The 22,601-nt window shown below is 36.9% G+C and overlaps 1 protein-coding gene across 22 annotated transcripts in view; it reads right to left on the bottom strand.

Moving 5' to 3' along the window:
- The window catches only part of ESRRG (estrogen related receptor gamma), a 394,158-nt gene that overhangs the window by 39,368 nt on the left and 332,189 nt on the right, over window positions 1-22,601 (bottom strand). For all 22 annotated transcript variants that reach the window (XM_066178267.1, XM_066178249.1, XM_066178265.1 and 19 more), the window contains 2 exons: window positions 13,030-13,140; window positions 8,582-8,743 (listed from right to left, as the gene is read on the bottom strand). In XM_066178267.1, the coding sequence (XP_066034364.1) occupies window positions 8,582-8,743; window positions 13,030-13,140 (273 nt within the window). The remainder of the gene's footprint in view (window positions 1-8,581; window positions 8,744-13,029; window positions 13,141-22,601) is intronic.

Here is a 22,601-nt window from a genome sequence, read left to right as displayed (position 1 = left end):
TTTAAACTGTGAATCTGGTTGAATAAAAAACCCTTTATTCTTCTAGAAGAGAGGAGTCCTGTAAACACAGAAGTGATACTTAGTGAACATGAATAAGTTCACTTCTGAACTGGCTCAGTTTTGCTGCATTTGCCTCTTCTGCAAATTCCGCCCTTAAGGAATAATGTCAAGATCTGTTCCAACTTTCTTCCTGTGTTTCCGAGCAAGGCATCTTCCTGCTTTGCAGCCATGCACTACTTGTAAGAAGCTGGCCATCCTTGAGGTATGAACTGCATAATTTGGGGAAGTTTGGCAAAGGACACCCCCTCAAAGACTATTTTGGAAGTTTCCATTCTTTCATACAGTGTGCTCTTAACCAGTGTCTTTTAATAAAGTAGAGCTAAATTATGGGGGGTGGCAATGGAATGATGGAATAGTCACATGCCTGAAAATCTAATGTGCCCAGCTATCTTGGGTATGGCATTCCAGACGCTTGTTCCACTTGCAAAAGGCCATTATTATTGAAGCCTCACACCCAGCTTGCTTCCAAGGAAAAGAAGAAAAAAAAAAAAAAGAAGAATAGAGATTACAGTAAAATTAAAAAGGTTAAGATACATTTAGACCTCTTACCCTCTGGTAATAAGATTAATTCCTTGTTGGCTTAGAAGAAGGAAAACTGCTACTGAGTCATCTGCAATTTACACAGACCTAATCTAGTAAACCCATTTGTCACACAAGAAGTGGGTACAAAGGTGAGTATTGTTGTCCCCTAAGTGGAAATACTTGCTTAAACCTCGATTCTGCACATTGCTGCAGAGTCCTGAGGTGGTGAGTACACACAGGGGACAAAGGAAACTCTCAGCTCCCACTGATACACGGACTACTCATGGGGATTTATCCCTTCAGGGCCAGATCCTTGAACAACAAGAGGCTGGCACAGCGCATTTGACTTGTACACCCATGACAACTGATCCTACCAAAGGCTCCTGGTCTGTCTCTACAGATTAACTGAGCAAACTACCACCTGTATTTCTTTTTAATTTTTTGCTGTAGCATCTGACCATGGAACAAGCCCAAACAATTTCCTGCAGTTTCAGTGTGCACATTTGTACACCCCCCTCAAAAACATCCAGGTCTGCTAATGGAACAGAATAATAATTTTTCTCATTCTTTTCCCCCCTCCTTTATTCCATTTAGCAGTGCATTTGAACACTTGCAAGTATGAAAGGGGGCATTTTCAGCCTCCTGGTACTTCAGTCATGCAGCATCTGTGAGCATACAACACCTCTAACTCAGTCTACAAGTCACCCAGTGTAATACAACACTCTTGATTTTGCTGGAAGAATAATAGCAAATGGCTGCTACATCTTTTTGTAATTTTGCATTTAAGACTCAGAAACTAGCCATTTTTGTTTACAGAAAGAAAATGAAAAGCACTGGCATTCATTACTACTGATTTGCTCTCTTTTTATTAATCATTTCTTATTTTTAAAGGGCCACAGGAGTGAACAACATAATGCGATGGTAGGAAGATATTTACCAATTTAGCACCTCATTATAAAACTACTCAGAAACCTCTTTGTCTCTCCTTTAACATAATAATTATTAGTGGCAACAAAAGTGGGTCCCACACTTGCACCATGATTAACAAGTGATGAATTTGGGTTGAATATATTGCATTTTGCTAAGTAAACCTTACTGTGTCCCAAATCCTCAGTCTAAAAAACATCTAATTTTAAGAAAATAATTTATACTCCTGTTTAAATGCATGTTTCCAAATTAACCAGTGATATTCTATAGAAACCAGCCTCTTTTATGCTTGAAGTCTCCAGCTGCCACACAATTTATATCTCTTTCCTCCCCTCTTTGTTTTTCAGCCATTTTCCCTGAATGTCAAAGTCAATTTAGTGCATTTCACTTTGCTGAATAAATCAGAGGCGAAATCCTTGCTAAAAGTGAAAATTTGATTTGCTAAAAGGAGCTTAGGGCAACTATTAATCAATATATCCAGAGTGTCAAAGCTAAGGCCATGATAGACATGCATTCATTTGGAGATTGGTTGAGGCAGATAAAGGGGGACACTGGGAAAAAAAAAAAAAAAAGAAAAAAAAGTGCAACAACCAGACAGTGTAGTGTGAATGTTGGGGGCATGGGTGGAGGGAGAGGACTGATACAAAAAAAAAGAAAAAAAAAAAAAAAAAAAAGAAAAAAAAAAGAAAAAAAAAGAAAAAAAAAAAAAAGGAAGAAATAAAAAAGAAGCAACAAAACAAGGAAAGGAGACAAACAGCAAGGAAAAAAGCAAGTACTTAAATATGAATAAAAGCTGAACTTAATAGAGACATAAAGTCACTGTTTAATTCTGGTCTTGAGAGAAGATGATTTTAAATAAGAGATTTTTTTTTTCCCTAAAACCCCCCACAATGTTAAAAGGTAAGAACTGAGCAAAGTTCTTTTGTTACCTGTTAATTCCATTTTTTGAATTTACTATGCTTTTGGTGATGATTACTCCTAAACAAGCTTTTTCAATGAGTAGGTCTAGATTTTTAAGTCATAACTAGCAAGAGTTTCAGGTGTCTTTTTGACTTTTACTGCATATTTATTTTATATTCATGCATAATTTGCAGGTGATGAGATGTTTATATGTTTGAGATTACTTTTTTTTCCCCTTGGTTAATTTAATACAAGTAAAAAAATGCCAGAAGTAACTAACCTGGAAACTGAAGTGGTCTTTTTATCCCTGGACATCTATGTCTAGCATTATTAGAAACCTTTTCACCTCTCCAGTGCTGTCACTCTGAGTTCTGAACTGGAAATAGCAGACATACTAAGAGTGTGTGCATCTCCAGTTGTACACAAAGCCCACTACTCGTTTGTGCTCAAATCTGCTGAATTTTTGCCACTGACTCCAGCAACAGATTCATCAAGAATACCTCAAAACACTGTATCTCAGCTGGGTATGCTAAAAATTTTTAAAAATCTGAACAGACCCTTTGGTTACTACCATTTGCCACACTACAGACCCTTGTTTTGCTTTGAAAATACTAGGAGACTTGTGGACATGTTTATCCATGCATTAGCCTACCTCTTCCTCCCTGTCTTGCAAAACCACTTAAGCCTTCTCTGTGATACTGTCTTCAAAAAATGAAAAACTGAAAACTGCCACCATTCCCAGCACTTTAAACACCAGGATACATGAACTGCTGGCATTTTAGGCACACTCTGTCCCATCCTGCTTAGAGAAACCTGAATCAACATGGTGACCTAAGCCCTGGCAGTTTTGGGTGGTCCATCCACACTAATGCTCAAAAACAAAACTGGCAGCCAATTGCTGATTTCCCATATTGTACAATTCAGTGCCAGAGGTCAAGGAAGTCATCAGTTTTTGAGAAACCTCTTGGCTGAAATCTCTACCCTCAAGGCCCAGGGAACGGCCTGCCTTAGATCACATGTCACACTAGTTTTGAGTTCAAGAACATTTCCCTCGCAGGAAGAGCAGGTCTGGTTTCTGTACTTAAAGCATGTTTGTAAAAGGAGTTAAAAGAAGGGCAGATACCAGGCTTTTGATAAAGTGTCCCAGTTAGTACTTTGAGAAAGGGCAGGATGTCCTGATTCCCCGGGAGGCTCAAGTTATTATCCCTGCCAACCTCTTAGCACCTCGCAACTCATCCTTCATTCCATGTCACATGAGCAGTGAACACCACATTTACATGTCCAGCTGTCTGCGGAGGGACAGGCACCCCGTGATGGGGTGCTCTCAGAAGCTGCAGGGTTGTGTCTGAAATGGGCCTAAATCCATCTGGCAGCACAAGGGACTAGGGAAGGCTGAGCACAAAAACCGAATTTTACAGCAGCAGGCAGCAAGGTACAGACATATAGGAATACACCTGCCCCCTTGCAGAGCTGAGACCCTCTACAGGCTGCCCCAAGAACAATCCCCACAAGTGACTGTGGTCAACTTTTTTCTGTACTTTTACCTGCATGGGGCAGTATTTCTGAAACACATGGTGAGAAAACAGCATTTTAGAAATGAGAACTCTGCAGCAAATCATATTCTTGCTCAGTATTAGAATGTCAAACTACACCCCTGAGAGCTGCTTTGGGAAGGAAAGCTTAAATATTGTCCTCCAGGAAGAGCATCCTGGAACAACAATGTTTCATAAAAACATTAACACTAAAATATTCAAAACATCCTTGTACTTGTTACATCAAAATTATTCCCTTTTTTTTTTTTTTTTTTTTTTTTTGGCAATACTAGGACCAGTGGCAGTAGCAGTTTCTAACTATTCCCTTCCTTGAACACTTTTACTGCTAACAAAACAGGGACACAGCTGAAGACAAGCAGGCTTATTTTACTAAATAATGTAACTAGTTATTTTTGATGTATTAGTCTGATTTACTGTTTCCAAACAAATTTTTCATCTTAACTGCAAAAAAGTTGATTTCTATGGTACAGCTGACGTTTTTTCATGCATGCAAATTTTGTAGAGAACACTTTGTATTTAGCTTCCTGTTATGCACATTTTTAAGAGCTTAATGTTTGCTGCCTCCACTTAATATGAAAGAATGTTGCACGTTTTGGTGAATGTCAATGACAGAGTTACAAAAATCACGCCAAAAGCCTCTGATGCTGTGAGTAGGGATCAGCAGAAAACCACCCTATACAGCAAAAGTTTAATTAATATAATGCAAACAATGAAATGGAAACTCCCAAAAATACAATTTGAAGGGCAGGAAACTCAGCTACCAGAAAATGTTGAATTAAGGAAGACTTTCTTATTTCAAAGATGAATGGAATAGAATAGAATAGAATAGAATAGAATAGAATAGAATAGAATAGAATAGAATAGAATAGAATGTCTTGCAGAGGCTTCCTAATATATTTACAATTTATTTAGGTCAGTTAATAGGAGTTTTGTCTCATCAGGCAGGAGATGAAGCAGCATCAGCCTCTCTCCCTAAGCACCTTCAGTATTTTCCTAACAAAGTTACAGTACATCAGAATATTTTAATCTGACACAAAGAACAACAATAGATCTGACTGCTGGCCTGATAATCTTCTTATCACACCCTGTGAAACCTAGCTCTAATATTTGACTGAACCTCCATTACTCGGCAACACATTCTAAAAAGGCCAACAATGGAGAGAGAATGAAGTGGAGTGTGGAAGTACCTCCATATCTACATAAAAGAGATTAGAGGCGACAGCGTTCCATTTTACAGCTCAATCATATTGTGTTAGCATGCGCTTATCCGAGCGCGGATGAAATTGAAAGAGAAATAAAAAAGAGTCAGGCAGATAGGAACCATAAAAGCGAGGCATGAGCAATTTCCAAGGATATAAAAGGATGCTAATGGCGGGGCCCTGTCATTCTTAAAAAGGGCTATTAGGGCACCATCATCTGTTCTTGTGCCCTTACGCCTCTCTAACTAAAGTCAAGCATTTCCTAATGCCATTGTGATCTTTTTCTTCTTCAAGATAAGACATGGTCATGTTTCATAACAACACACTTTCCATTTATTTGATTTATAAATGCAAGGAGACTAATTCTATTTACTGATAAAGGCTTTCCATATATATTTTTCTTTCAATATTTCCTTTTGTAGATGGTATAGACCTTTTCTTCAATAAAAGCAACTATTGAAATATTTCCAATACCACAAAAATACTAATGATTTTATGAAAGGACTTGAACTTTGTATAATTTGAAAACATTTTTTAGTCTAGGACTGCAATGGGAAGTGGTTGGCCAAGGCAGAATGAATACTGCATTGTTACCTTTTTGTGGATAATCCTATTAAAAGACTTTTTTTCAGAAGAGCAAAAACATTGCTTCAGTTTCCTCCACAAAGACAAATTTTACATTGCAATGCTTCAGAGTTGAGATCTTTATTAGTTATTAAGCACCTGATATATAAGGGCCTTTAATTACACTGAACCTTAAGAAATCGCTACAGTAAAGAAAGATTTGCTGATTGCTGCTTTGCTGTGCTAGGCACAAATTCACTACTGGTATAATTGATCGACTCTACAAGATTTACACCAAGGGTTTACTTAGTCTGCCAAGCTACAGTGAACTTTTATGCAATTTGCACCCCTTTCCTAATTTATCCTTCTTCCTATCCTGTTATGCTTCTGCCTACAGTAACATTTGTTAGCTTTCCAAACAGGTAAGCACCAATCCCTGCTCTTCTAGAAGTTGTTTTGTGCCAGACATTAGTTGAGAGTAAGTAGGCACTCCGAGTTCAGCCATACGCCAACATGTAATACTGAGCTACAAAAGCTCAACATATTTGCCCTTTAGCATGTTCAGCCCCTTTGCATTTTGATTTTTGTGATGAAATGGCAGACAACAAGCACAGATTTTATCACTGTCCTCTGTTACCTGAAGGCTTATAAAAAGATTGTCTTTATTGCCTGGGTTTTTTTTTTTAAATTCTCATTCGTAAATGAAATCAGGTAAGTACTCTTACCTAGAGTGGTTTTACCACTGTAGGTGTGGTTTGAGCTTACTTCGCACTAAAATGCTGTCTTGTGGCAGGAAAGTTCCTCGAGTGGCTCAGATTTTAAACTTTCATGGCCAAATTATGGCATCCAATACCTTTTCCACACTAACCAAAGGCATCACTTTAAAGGCTGCTCAGTCTCATCCCTCTGCTCTTCGCATCCCTCCAGCCAAATCCAAGCTACACAGCATATTCACAAATCAGACTGACAAAAATTCCCCTGCAACTGCTATGGAGCATGACTGACTGTTTTGAGAGCTACTCCATTTTGGTTATGGTGATCTAGGTATCTTCCAAAGATGAAACTCAAACTCACCTACTTAACTCATTTTGACTTAATTTGGGGTGCTTTATTACCAACCAGTGTAAGACAGAGTAGCTACTATAATATAGAGTGATGTTTAAATTAGTTTACAATTTGCTTGGGCTCATCTAGAACTGCTCTGAACAAAGCCATTCAAAAATGTCAGCTGTGTTCCTAACCACTGTAACAAATTGTTGCCTGAACGCTGCACACCTAATGACTTCAAATTAGCTGCACTGCGATATTGCCTGACAGTTCGTTACGACTGTTAGCAACATAGCCGGCGTATCATGACCAATAAATTGGTTTCAGTGTGGGCTGGGAAAGGGACTTCCATCAATTTGATTAAAGAAATTACTGTAGCATTCAAAGCATAAAGACAAACTAGTTTAAGGAGACAGAAATAAGTTAACTGTACCAGAAAAACATTGCTTGTGATACAAGAGCTTGTTTATACACCATTTGTGGCACAGAGAATGACTAAATTTCAGCTGACTGTTTTGGAGTATGTAGGCTGTTGTCTTTCCTCTGAAGTAAAAAAAACCCACTTCATAAAGGTACAAATTATTATTATTCTTTGATTGCATTTATATATACACTGTGTTTATATTTATCCAAGATGATCCAGAAGAACTGGCTAGACCCAGGGTAAAAAAAAAAAAAACCAAAAACAAACAGCTAGAATATTTCTTTGCAATTTCTTTTGAAACAAGAAATAAAATATCTTTAACTCTGATAAAGAAACAACTGACTGGATTATTTATTCTACTATTAAGGTGTCCCAAAAATCACATCTAAAATGAGAATGACGTATTACTCTGAGGAATTAAAGGTTATCCACTCTCATGCTTAATAAGGCTCCACTATCAAAATTAGAAAACTAATGAGCTGATGAAAACGCACCTACATGTTCACTCATCTGCTGGACAAGAAAAATACCTTAAGAAACAAGAGAAAAAGCTGACCTTTTTTTGTGTGACTTTACCATTTGTGAAAGGTGATAGACTGAGAACCCTGGAGACTTCTATAAGTTTGTCAGCTAGCTCACAGAGCAAGAACAAACACCTCAGCATTGGGGAGGGGCAAAAATACACCAGAAATGTTATCTGAAGGAATTACTAATCTTCTGAGAAACTGCTTTTGATGACCCCCATGTTTCTTGCTAATAAGATTGCCCGTCAGCTTTTATAATTCCAATGCCTTTATGCGATGCAGACTGCAGTCCACTCCGAGCGGACCAAGGAAATACTAAGTTGTAAGAGGAGACTTTTTGGGTCAATTCAGTTCTTTGTGCTGAATTGCTGGTACAATTCAGTTCTCACACTAGATCAATCAATGAAGAGAACAATTCCTCTGGGCCTTGCCAAAATATAACAGAAGTTTTCACCTTCTGTGGTCAGAAGTGCTGTATGTATGTAATAGAGGAGCCAGACCTACAGTCAAATACTGCTGAATCAGATGACTACAGACGAGAGGACTTGCATGATCCTTCATGTCAGGCTAATGCTTTGGATAGCAAGGGAAGTTTATCTTAACAAACGCAATACATGAAACAAAGTAATTCTCTAAGCAGCATGTGAAACTTACTAACATGGTAACACTCACAGCATCAACACTACTACTTCCGAAGTAGGATACCTGATCACCTAAACTATGTTCTCTGGGAATATTCTGGAGCCTTAGGAAAACTTTATGCATTGCAGGGAGAGAAAAAAATAGTATTTTTTACCAGCACAGAATAACCCATGTGATAATTGCTGTACGTTATCTATTTGCAACAAATACTGTATGTACCTGGAATATGCTTAGCCCATCCAATGATCACCACCAGTTCTCTGTCTGCCAGGTCACAAAGAGTGGTAAGTGCTTTGATGTCACTGTCTGGAACAGTGGGGTCAGGCATAGCATAGATCTTCTCTGGTTCAGCCACCAGCAAATGGGAGACAATCTTGTTATCTGTAAAAATGGTCCAGAACATTACAAGATCACCAGCAGCATCATTCTACACTTCAAACAGATGGCTCAGATTTCAAAGTGCACAAAAATTTGTCTTAAGACACTGAACCTAATTACACCTTATTGTAACTTCATGACCTCCTACAAGTAGTTACAGCACAAACAAATCTGATCCATTAACAGCGTTTATCAAGCCAGACATGTATGTTCTTAAGAGAATAAATTCAACAGAACATAGAAATACATGATCCCCTTTTATTACTAGAGTACAAAATTTACAGGAAAAGATTAATGCATTATAGTGTATTTTGTACTGTTCAAATAGAAACATTTTGTTTGCATCTAATTACCTGCAACCCACCCCACCCCTTAAAGGCAGGGGTATTTTTGACTGAGTAAATACCACATGCAATTAGTCAATCACTGAAATCTGTAACTTCTGTCAGTGACTCCAACTACGATTTGTGACATACAAACCCAGACTAGTAATCCCCTTCTCATTTCTTAACAGGAAAAAACACTAAAATCAAAGATAATAAAGAGTGTGAAACTAAGCAAAGTATGAAAGCATGCAAACTCTACCTCAGAAAACTGGTTTTGTGCAAAGAATGATACTATATCGTAGTCACACACTACTTATTTTTATCTATCCAGCATTTTCATTCATATGCTAAATATTTACTTTTTTATCCAGTTGACTTGTGACACCTATTTGGAATAATCAATTAAGTTATACGGAAAAATGCAGAGAGAAAAAAAAAGAGAAGAGCCCACAAGATTTACAATAGCGTTGCTATTCTGTAAGTAGGATAAACATAATATGAGCACTATATCCATGTGAAGGCACAATGGAAATATTTTATCTCTATTCAGGAACCTGATTTATTACTCTGAGAAGGCAGAACTGAAAAATGGGAAAAGGACTAATTCATTAAGCCTCCTCCTAATACAGGGTACATTGCTATACTTCCCAATATATTTACATTGTACTTTTCCTGGTAGATACATCTTTTGACCTCAAATGCACCATCAGAATTTTAAAGTCCAAATGACACCCTTTAGTTATTTTACACGAATCTGTTCCCTTCAGTGGGATTAAACATTATAAGGCTTGTTAGAAATGGGATTCCACTGTGAGAAGACACCAAGTATTTTTGGAGTGAAGAGAATGCTGCCAGAATTAGTATAATTTTCCCCATCTGCATGTAAGTCACAGGACAGACCATGGTGTTCTCCTGCAATGGAAGCTGGCTGGGATGAGCCTTGCCCAGCAGTGTCAGAGAGGATCCCTACTAGTCCATGATGTATTTCCATAAAACACTCACTCGATTCAGATTTCTGATACTTTAGTACTCTTTAGTGACACAGACTCCTTGACTCTGATCTACTGTCTCTACAATTTTTGCCTCATTCCAAATTTGTGTGTCAAAAGTAGTGATATATGTTAGTCCTTCATATAATAAGTGCAAGAGCCAATTGGAAACCATCAAATCAAGCTTGTTTTATTACAAGGGGACATATTGATGCTTTATATGAACTATAGGAACTATGCCAACTGGTGCAATTTTTGATCTCAATAGTTGACTGATTATCAAACTGATTAATGAGGAATTCTATTCTTTTTTAGAAATGACAGATGGTAGTTTTAACTTATATTGGCAAACAGCCTTTGCACGTTTTTTTAATTTTTAAACAGTCGTTTCATAACTCGATCAATTTCACACAGAACACATGTATGCGAGAAAAGATAACATTACTTCTTTCCAAATTCCAGTATTTTAAACTGGTTAGGAAAATAGGATAAATTAAGAGTTTCTTAACATCCAGACATATGCAGCTGAGGACTTCTACTTTTTGGGTTTTTAAACCATGATAAATGAATGAAGAAGCACTCTCATCCCCAAAGTCTGGGTTTTTTTCCCCTGCAGCACAAGAAATGGCCAAAGAAGTACCTTCATTCATGTATGAGGCTCCTCACCAATGGCATTCCAAAGATGATTTAGGAATATTGTCTATTTTGACTCAGGATTTGCAAAATCTCAAATCCTTTTTATTTTTGCAGTCATTAAAATCTATGGGCAGGCCATTAAATTCTATGGTGAAGCTGGAAAATACAATAGAGATCAGAAGTAGGTGTAGGAAAGACCCTCCAAACACCTGCTCTTTCCTTACGGGGGGAAAAAGCTACATGTATTGGCACATACATTAGCATAGAACATAGGAAAATTCTGAATGTACTCAGAAAACTCCATCACTCAGGAAATTGAATAGCCATGAGCACTGTTTCTAGGTAAATCTTATTTAATGTTTCCCTAATTAGAATCAATAGAACCCAATTTTCATTCCCGTGCCTTTGTTATGCACAAACTATCAGTCAGGGTCCAGAAAATCTCCCAGGCTACTTCCACACAAAACTGATTCAACTGTTTCAAATCTGGACACTTATCTGCCAGGATTTGAAAATTAAGTTTTGAAAATGCTTATTACAAAACTGTTTGTGCTTGGAGAAGCTAAGGAAAATGAAGGGAGGCACTCAGATAATGAGTAATGATTTATGAGGAGGTTAGTTTATCTCAGACAACTGGAGCTCAGAGAAATTGGTGTAGTTATCACCTCATAGGTAATGTAATGTACCACGTTGAAATAATCTTGGGTTTACACTGAGATTCTTGTATTTCAGTACAACTGCATTAACCTCTGTTCATATCTTAAGGGCTTGTGGCTGTTGGGTTGGATTTATTTTTTTAATTTTTTTTGGTCTGTTTGGTCTTGGCTTTTTTTGGTACGTTAGGCTATCAACATTTCTACTCAATGACAATATCAAGTAAATGAAAAACTGACAATCTGTGCACCCAGGAAAACTAAACCTCTAATGAAATTAAGCATTAGAGTTTATTAAATTTTATTGTATTATCAGAAAGTTTTTATTATAATGTGCAAAATCTGCTTAGTGCAGCCCTAGATTGTATTTACAGAACAGTGGGACAGCTTATGGAGGCTGAGTAGAAGATGCCAGATTGGACAATTGAAGGAATATAATCAGCATAATGTTTTTTGGAAAGGCAAAAGGAAACTATGCCATATGTTCACTTAAGCCTTAATTTTATGTAAAACTGGCTGCTTTTTCTTTGACACAGCTAAAATGCCCTTTCACTTACAGTTCAAAGACTGTTTATTTGCTCTCCAGATCCCCATATGCTCAAACGTATTGTACACAGCACTGTCCCCTACTGGGGAACACCATCAGAAACAGATTCCATTTTCCATCCAGCCAGGTATTTTCAAGGGGCTAAAACTAACATGTGTGTTGTCAGAGGCTTAGGGGCAGAGGCAAATGGGAGACAAGAAGGAATTTGCCCTCCTTATTTCACTGGCTTATTTATCCATGTTAGGAGCAAATTAACCTCCTCAGCAGGAGCAACTGGACGTGCGTATTCCCATTTGAATTTGGAAGAGTTCACAACACTTGATACACAGCCTGTGTGTCTTTGCAGGGTAATACACCAGCCTCTTGCACTACAGCTATAATGCTATTAAATTTACTTCATGGAATTAGTACAGTCACTGCTTGAGTTTATATAAGCTGCAAAGCAAAACCCCTAACTATTTTTAGTTAATCGCAAAGAGGATGGAACTTGTATTTTAGCAATTAGATGATCATCTCTTTCTCTCTCTTAATTTCAGCCTGGTGAGATACAATCAAGGACATTATTAAAACATAACAAAACAAGGAAAAAAAAAAAAAAAAAAAAAAAAAAAAAAAAAAAATCCATGAGGGTACTAGAGCCCAAACTACCACTTTCTGCTTTTGTTATTAGTGTGGCATATTGCTGTTTTAATCTAATGCTAGGTAGTGTATTAATCTATAGGTATAAATTAATGAGGCTCTTAATGTATTTTCATTGGGAGGTTGAGCAGTCAAACTCATTTAGTTAGTGAAAACTACAAAAATCACTTTCTTGTGAAATCTGAAAGTAGAAGCTTCAATGAGCTAATGATCACAGTATGAACCATTTCATGTACCAGTGAAAATAAAGATAACCTGTAAATGTAAAATTTGCACTGCATAAACCATGCTTTTATACACTTCCACCTGTAAAAACACTCTTTGTTCAACTCCACTTGAGAAAGATGAGCATATTTAAAACAAAACCTGTTAACAGCCAAATCGATACAGTCTTCATGGTAATATTTTCTGACCCAACCCTTCTTCAACTCAGAAGGAGCTTAGCAAACAGGGCTAGGAGTCAATAGCCTGTGCTGAGAGAGAAATGTGGTGTACTTACATGGCTTTTTTGCTGGCTGAACTAGCTGAGGGTTCAGGTATGGGCTGTTCTCTGCATCTATTCTGCGCTTGTACTTCTGGCGACCTCCACGTACTCGGTCTAGGCGCACACCTATGTTTGGAAACACAAGCAAACATGCAATTAAATACATTATGAGCATGTCTTTCAGGTAACAATCTTCTATTTCCTGCCTTCCAATATTTATATTAAAAGCATGTTTATTTCAAAAGACTAATTTTAGAAAGCATGGGAAATCAGCATTACAAGTATTTGCAAGCAGTTTAGAGTTCCACATATGCAAGACTAAGTATACAACATAATTTCCTGTTCATTTAAAACCATTCATTCATTTTTACATATTATTAAAAACAGCTAGCAAGTTTAGTTTCTATTTGAAAGAGCCTAATCTTAAGTCATCTTTGCCAGAAGCAGAATTTCAAAGCTGTAATAAACACCATGGACATAGAAACATAACATTACGAGTAGAGAGGTACAGAGAATTAGAACTTTAGAAACAATGAGTTCTGTATACAGTTTAGTCAAAACCAAATTAAGACGGACTAACATGGCCAGATGATACAAAGTAAGTATCCCTAGTAAAATAGGAATACATATGTGGCTAAAAGACTGAAACTGTTCATGAGGATTGAAAGAAATTGTACAGTTGTGCATTTAGATGTCATCAGTGATGAATTAACGTTTGTGTTCTACATCCATACTGTTCATCCCTTCAATACAGTATTCTGCTGCCTGGTTTGTATGGATATATACGAGCTTACCTTCCTAAAACAAGCTATTACTGCTCTTATTGACAAAACAGAACACGGTGAAAGGGTGCAAAGACTGTAGGTCTTACAAAACAAGGAAATACTTTTATTTCTTTCTGAGTCTCCCAGGCAGATTTCCAGACAACCCGGATGAATGTGATTAAAACCAAGTAGTAACATAACACGGAAGTTGAAGAACTTGGCACATATGCAGGACAACAGGACAAGTAATACCAAGTGCAAAATTTGTCCCTGATGACACAGATTTAACAACAAAAGAACACAAGGCCACATAAAGTATCAATGGCTCCTGTGAGCGATGTAATAAAGTGCAACTCACTATCTCAGTTTTCATTGCCTATTTTAGCTCTCCTCCCTCTCTGTATACTTTCTATTGCTATTATTGCGCCCCACTCTTCTACTTCCCATCCCTCTGATCTCTCCCTTACACACAAAATACCTCAAGAACTGCCTTCTGGACAGCAGGGGAAGCCACCACCAAAGAAGATACAGTTCATGTGCACAGCAAGAAGAACACAGCACAGACTTGATGTGCTGCCTCTGAACCTGCACAGGTAACACAAACTAGTGACCAGGAAACATCTGTCAGCCCTCTTTCTTTCTCAAAAACCAAGAAGGATTGCCTGGGTTTTGGTGAAGTAAAACTGTTTTGCCAACTAACCAGAAATCCAAGGCCAACTATTGTTGGGGTGGTATTGTTTTGGATTTTTTTCCTTATATTTCCTGGGTTACTAACACAGAAAGGAGATGCTTGCTTTAAGGACACAAACACCAGCAACTGTAATTCAGTGAGTTTTCTACAACACTGCTCAATAGCTTTTGCTCATCAGGAAAGTGAGTAATGATCACCTTTGTTTGACAGTGAAATTTCACCTGGTTCACTGCAGAAGACTCTGTATGTCAGTCCATCAAACCCAAGAAGTACATTTCTCCCTGTATGTCTCCAGTTGCATTTATGGAGATCCCATGATTTAAACAATAACACAAATGAACCACATACCCCAAGAGGTCAGTACATAATCATGAATGAAATCTTATTTATGGTAGTTACCTATGTAACTTTGATTTGTGGTCTAAACAGTTTGGTAAAAGTTTTGCTGATTCAATCAACAGAGCAGGGTTACTTTTGTTTTTATTTTTTTAAAGTTATATTTAGAAATGCACGAACTACAATACCACTTAAAAAACTGATAGCTCAAACCTTTCCAGAACTAATGATAACTCACTGTTCTTTACACTTGAATCAGGAATTTGAGCTATACCTGAAGCAAATGACATCCTGGACAATACACTGCCATAAAAACAAACAGCAAAAGACCAAGGTTTGACAACTGAATATTCAGAAATAGGCAGAGGATTAGAACAAACCACATGCAATATTGGTGGGATTATGAAAAAGACTGCCCAGCATTTGAAGAAAAATAGATAGAAAATGATTTCTGCATAATTCAGATGCCATCCTTCTTTCTGCTTGGGAACAGATTTCATAGTGATAAAAGATGGATAGCATCAGACAGAAGTATGTTTAATCAAAAAGTAATGGAACTGAAGCTTAAATTAAAATAATATAAATCTACCAAGATGAACATTTTTTTTACCTCCTTTGCATTAGATGAGATACACATTCAAGCCATTCACATACTCAGTGAAAGGAAATACAGAAAAATGTCACAATAGCAAAATTTTACTTAGATCCATGCCCTCACCTAACATACACTGCTATGTAAATAAAGCATTCTTTTAAAAAACCCCAAGTTCTAGATAACTCGGGAGCAATTGTATTGAAGTTTAAAATTCCCTAAGTCTATAATAGAACTAATTAAAATTTTAATGTGGAAATAGTTTTGATAACCTAACACCAATAGACTATAAATTAGAGCTTTATAACCCTTCCATTAAAACTGATAGAGTTTACAATCATGTTGGCTCCTAATATTTCCTTTATCTGTAAAATAGCCTATATCTATATTTTTCTGTATCTATAAGAAAGCAGATACTTTGGATTTAATTTCTGATAATCTAACACACCCTAAGTGGTATTTGACTTCCCAAGGGTCTTTATAGAAATAAACACAGTGCAAGACATTGCTTAACAAGCTATGCCCATCTCATATTCCATAAAAACTTGGGAGTTTGGCAGGTAGCAAACTGAAATCCAGAGGTTCCAGAGTATATGCATGCATATTCCTCTATAACTCCGATAGCGTGTGTGAGAGAATTCATTACATAAAGGTTTATTTATGAAGACAGTAGCTCTCAAGACAGTATCAACTGATAATTCCTTTGTTAGAATAACAAAGAGAAGAAATAAAAATAAGTTTGTCCACAAAAATTCATCATTTGGGGCAGGAGGAGTTTTACAAGTCACATATGTAACTGTCTGAATTCCACATTACTGTGTATTCAGATTATTATAGAGGATATTGTGACATCTGGAGAAATTAAGTAGACCTCTGCTTTAGCTCTGGTGTGCATTGTGGCTTCCCAAAATCTCCAGCATCTCAGTTCACTTACCCAATCAGTCCTCAACTGTGAAGTGAAAAGAAAGATACCCACTCCACCCACAAAAATAATAATGTAATATCTCCCAATGAACTTCACTGTTTGTATTATAATTACAGTTCTTCATTTGTGCCATTGAACTCAGCTCCACCACAGACAAGGAAGTTGATTCTTCACATTTCCTAAAGCTCATTTGAAAAGCCTTCAAGAGAGAAACAACACCAAGAGCCCTAATGGGAAAAATAAGGATGACCACAGGGTAGAAAAGAGGAAGAACAGGCTTGCCACCAGTTAGGAGAGCAGTTACTTTCAATATTAAAGTGTAACATGCTCACTTAACATCTCAGGACAAACACACCTCATGAAATCATTTGTTCAGGAGTGATGGGTCGTCAGAGATTTAGACATGACTTACAAGTCTTAGAAGAGGAGGGTTGGGCTGTAGAGCTGTAATACAGGGAGAGACGGAAACTGTGTAAATCAATGCCATAGCTACTTTCTAAAACAAAGCAATTACATGTACTGATACAACGTAAGAAATTCTCCAACTACTCTGGAGGGAATAAATGCTTTTATATAGTCACTATATAGGCTTCTACAAAAAAATTTTACCTCCTGGTTCCTTACATAATCTTTGCATGAGCTCTATCAAATGCTACACAACACACAACAAAATCACACTGGGCACTTACTCTACACTAAATGTGTCCACATAGCCTTGCACAGAAACAACTGAACGCCAGAACAGATGTGCCACATGACCTACCCACCAGGGTATTAAATCTAAACAACACAGGCAAACCTGAACTCATTTTCTCTGTATTTCTTCATCTGTTTATCCCTTGCTAATAAATGTGAATTATTATTCCTATTCTGTGGTCCTTTTCTCATACTGCCTTGAAGACCTCATGCAGGACAGATACCCACTGTGATGATGCTACATAAGCAAAAGGATTGCTCATACCCAAATATATTATTGATTTTGCAATTCAGGTCCACAGCATGAAAATACTATTTTACCATGTCATCTCATTTTCCATACAGATCCAAGCCATATTAAAAGTGTATTATTTACTCCTTTTATCATCCACCATTATTTACTTCTTTATCATCCATCTCTGTTCCTCTCCATCCCCTCCTTCCAGCCTTGGCTACAAGCCTCTGGTGTTCATTTGTCCACCTGACCCATAAACATTCTTTCCACAGAGCTCTATACCCACAAGAAATTTTCAAATTACATTGGAAAGCATTAGTCCAATCCTACAAATCAAGTCCTACCAACACCAGGACTGCCTGTAAGAAATTGTTCACTACCTTTAATTGGGGAGCTTTTTATTTTGGAAACAAAAAAAAATTAATTTACTTAGTAAACAACAGGTTTGAAATCAGACTCAAATGTGCAATTTTGACTTCCTTCAGGAATTTCATATTCTGCTCCCTTTCTATTCCCCCTGCATAATAGTCTCATGGCAAGCTGATATGTTCTACATCTACATCAACACCACTGCTCCACCTCTAACACGGCATTTGATATGCACGAAAAATATTCCTATCTGATTTTTTGAGATACGTATCTGGCTAACAGTCCATTTTCTACAGATGTCTGCAAGATTCCCATCACTGTCTTCAGCAGCGAGACAGTAAAAATGAATACTCACATAACTGCATCTTGCCAAGCTCTAGAAGAACTTTAGTAGCAGAGGTAAAAAAACCCAGATTAACAGCAAAACTGCAAAGCGCAGAAATAATTTTAATGGCAGGTTCCCATGTGGTTCTCCTTTGGTACAGCATCTTGGTATCGTGTTCCAGTTCACCTGAACATACTGTGATTACTGCTAAGATTACTGAGTAAACATCAGTGAATATTATAAACTTTGTTTTGCTTCTATTTACATAAACCAGAAAAACTAGTTGATTTTTCCACTATGAACACAGACAGAATGTATTGAGATTTAAGAAAGTACACTCATCTAGATACTCTTTGTAAACTTCAGCAACCTCTATAATTTGGGGTTAGGAGTCCAGTGCATTAACCCTGCAGTCTGAAAGACCTGAAGTGGAAAAAACATTTCAAACCACGAAAGACCTCTCTCAATACAGCAGAAACAGGCAGAAAAGTAACACAGCAGAAGAAATAAGACAATATGAGCTATCATTTTTTTTTTGGATCTGCATACTTGTTTTATGTGCTGCATTACAAAGATGCCGAAGAGCTTCTGCAAACAGTTTACAAAGTATTTGGATAATACCTTATGCAGGTAAAAATTCAGCTAGAGATGTAAAATATGTGTCTACTAGGCAGGTAATATTTTGAAAACAGAGCCCTAATTCATCAAAGAAGATATAAGCTATGACCCGCATTAAAGTTGTCCTGATCTATGGCTGAATTAACAATTACCAGGGAAGGCTTTAGTGTTTTGTCTTCCTATAGCCATCTCCACAATAAACACATTATTTAGAGTAGCATAGGAAGTCTAAAAATCATTCTCCTACTTTACATTCATTTAGTACCAAAAAGTATTGGTTAAAGTGTGGTTAAACTGGCTGTTCTCAAAAGGTGCCTATAAAACAATTAATTCATGAACTGACTCATATAACTGAAAAATAAAACAGTGTTTATTACTTTAATATCTAACTTGATATGTGACTAGAAGTTGTTTAATTTATCTGTTCCTCTGCAGCAATTTGGGGAAAACAGTTTATTATTAAATAAAACCAAATAATCAGGCTAATTAAAATACTTAGTGACTTGTCCCAGATTGAAAAATCAAAAGAGAAAAATACCGCTTTTGCAAAGCAAGTGCTTCAAACCAATACTTCAGATTTTCGCTTGTTTAATAGTAAACAAAGTTTCTAGGCAACCAAATGTAAGCAGTGTTTTGGAAATTTCTTTTTTGTCCTGGGAGGAGGGGATTAGATGGCTGGATTTTTGCAAAGGAACTGATAAACACATCTCTTAGGTTAAAGCCCAGTGGTTTGTTTTTTTCGGTTTGACAAAAGAACTGATAAATGCATTACTTACACAGCTCAGTACTCAACCTCTCCTGAAAGGAACATTAACTTTGCATGAACTAATCATCTACATGCTGAAATTTTGTGCACTGTCATTTATGCATTAAAGCACAAAAGAACGTGAATAAAATCCCCTTAGTTTTCCCATGTAAAGGAGACTTCATGTAAATAAATTCTATTATTTCTTAGCCCAAGTGATTTCCCTTGAAGAATGGTCCATAAACAAAGATGTTCACATGAAGAAAATGTGGCATAAAATGTTTAAGAATCCTATTGTTCCTTTACATTTTTAAATGGCTCCATATGCATCCTAATCTGTGACACTCACAAATACAAATTAGGTCACACGCAACAGGTGACAAGTTTTAATTGAATGTCTTCTGTCTGCAATTCTGACAAAAGGTGAATGGAAATAAATGAGTCTGGCAAGACAGCCCTGAGCCTTACAATACCCAATACCTCATTATTTTTAAACAGCTATCTATAAACTGATGCTGACAAGCCTTGAACCTTTTATTTCTGTTCAAGAAGAGGTGAATGTGCAGGAAGAAAGAAGAAAAGAAAAAAAAAGAAAAGAAAAACATGACAGCTACACTGTTGCATTAAATATGCAACACCCATTATCCAATGATTAGCTCAAATATTACAAAAGACTATCTTTTACACTTCACGGAAGAACTTAGAAAAAAAAAGTCTCTTTTTTGGAGGAGATACACTCTATGCACTGCATTACTAGTGCCTAAATTTGATATTTTCCGAGTTTTGTATCACCAGATTTCAGTGGAATTATGCTAGACTCAAGATGATTTTAAAATAGATTGAAATTAGGCCAGTAAACACAACTTACACAGCTTCCACTTCTTTTCCTTCCCTCTTCCAAAGTGAGGAAGAGCCTGTGTTGCAGCAAAATGTGCATATTTGTAAAGTGCAAAGGAAAAGGAAGGCAGAACTAAGGCTGAATATATATAAAAAGCCCTGGTGTTTCTGAAATGAAGCAGTTACCATTACATAATACTTCTCTCCCCATCACCTGGATTACTAATATACTAATTACTAGGAAGCAGTGTAAAATACTGCAACAGCTTCTATGAATAACACAGAGAATACTGTTGCTAATTGCACCATTAAATTTCACGTCAATGTGCTTATATATCATAACCATAGTATAAGAGAGTATATGCCTTATTTTTTTAATTATGCATACAATGTCCTGGGACAAGGTGTAAGAATAAATAAAGGCAATCTATCACTAACTAAATATCACAGTTCTAACCTTAATTTATTTAAATATAATTACAGAAGATGCTATCTTGTTTCAGAGTTCAAATTACAACCAATTTAATGAAGTGGAGCTTGCTGGGCTGTAAAGTCATTACTGCATCAATACACTTGTAACCATTACTTTAAAGGTTGACAAGCCCAGACTGGGAAAGGCAGCTTGGCTGATGATCCAGGGAGAGGGTACAGAAGAACATCAGGAGACAGAAAGGTCAAAAAGTAAGTTTGAGCAAGGCCATGCCAATGCCTGAAGGTCAAAAGCAGGCCTTTACTCTAGATCACATCACTAGTACTTATAAAGAATTCAGGAGCTATGCTGGTGACAACTCTAATAGAAAAGAAGTCTAACTGAAGTTCTGGACCATTTGCTGGCAACTCTCAAGAGAGAAGGGAAGATTGAAATGAAATGCATTACAATAATCAGACTGTGAAGTACCAGCAGCATGAACAAGATCTCAATACCCTTTTCAGATACAGTAATGTGCAGCCTCACAATATTTCAGTTAGTGACTTGGAGGATGTGGGATTCTGGAATTAATCTGTGATCCAGAAACCACAGGGAAGTTCTTAACAGTGTGAGTTGAAACAGTTATACAAAATAATATCAGTTCTACTGGGGCTGCTTAGAGTTTGGATTTCTACCTACAGGAAGTGATTTCATTCTGCTGGAACAGAACCAGAGAAAACTAAAGGATGGCTCATCATACTAGAGCTTTAAAACAGATGTAAAATTCAACGAAACATTTAGTTTTTTACCCTAACAAATATGATCACTAACTTTAGGGTTTTTTTTCTGGTTTATTAGACTTTTTTTTTTGCCCCCTTAGGGACAAAACCTTTCTCGTCTTCCTCAAGGACCAGCCATTTCTGTGATGACCTGTACAAGTGTAAGACAAGCAAAAATTACTTTCCAAATTGCACTCACCTGGCAAATTATCTGAGATTTACCTTTACAGCTAAGATGGCTTCATAATGCCACTTGAGCCTAAACTGGCCTCAGTGCAAATATTTATTTTTCTCACAGAATTCTGGATTTCTCCAAGGCTTATTAATGGAATCATAATTTTGACATTGTCTTTTCTCTTAGTACACCCGTAACAATGCTATCTCTACCATCTTTCTCATATTTATGTATTAAGTAATTATGAGCTTTTTTTTTTTTTTTTTTTTTGGGGTGAAACATTGTGCAATTCTTCCCTGCCTTTCCTTTATTCTTTTGAGGAGTAACACAATGATTTGTGGAACTGCATCCATTTCAGACTCGATCCTTCAAGCTTCCTCAAAAGGTACAGCAGAATTCTGAACTTCTCTCTGTCTTCTGCATGCTATTTCATGGCTCTACAGAATCTAGAGCAGGGGGCACAACAGGAGAAGAGACCAAGAGCCTTACACCATGTCTCACCTTCTGTTTGCAGCTAACAGATTTTTAGGAGCATCAATTATATCTTATCCTGATTTGTAAGTGTAAGTTTTTAAGTATACTTTATTAAGTATACTTCATAGAGAAGACTGCAATGGGAACACTAGGAACATTTCCTAAATGGAAATGGAAAATATCTGAAGTAATTTAATGAGTACATACACCAGCATGACACTAAAAAAGGGGTACTTTTAAACCTACGCACACACTCTATATGAAAATATGGCTTTGACTTGGAAAATAGTGGTAGATATTCTCATTTTTTGGCCTTCTGCAGCCATAATACGAGCATTTTGCCTTCTGTATTGTTATTCTGTTTGCACATGTTTTTCAAGACTAGATAGGAGTTACACAGCAGGGTTTCATTTGGAGTCCCAGAGTAATCTTGCAGTACAACTACAAGATAATACTAACCTCAAGATAAAAGATTTTATATTACTAGTTTCAGATGTCTCTGGCAAATGACAGGGCTTTTCTGTACTTTGCACTTCCTGCCCACGCACTGCAACTTTCTGTTTCTTAGAATTCTGTCTACTTACAAGAGTGAAGTTCAACAGTGGCTTATATGGGTA

This window comes from Chamaea fasciata, unplaced genomic scaffold (genome assembly GCF_029207755.1).
Source record: "Chamaea fasciata isolate MVZ Bird 193981 ecotype frontalis unplaced genomic scaffold, bChaFas1.0.hap1 SCAF_3, whole genome shotgun sequence".
NCBI classification, from domain to species: domain Eukaryota; kingdom Metazoa; phylum Chordata; class Aves; order Passeriformes; family Sylviidae; genus Chamaea; species Chamaea fasciata.
Note: the sequence above shows the minus strand (reverse complement) of the source record. Positions and strands in the feature narration are given on the sequence as shown.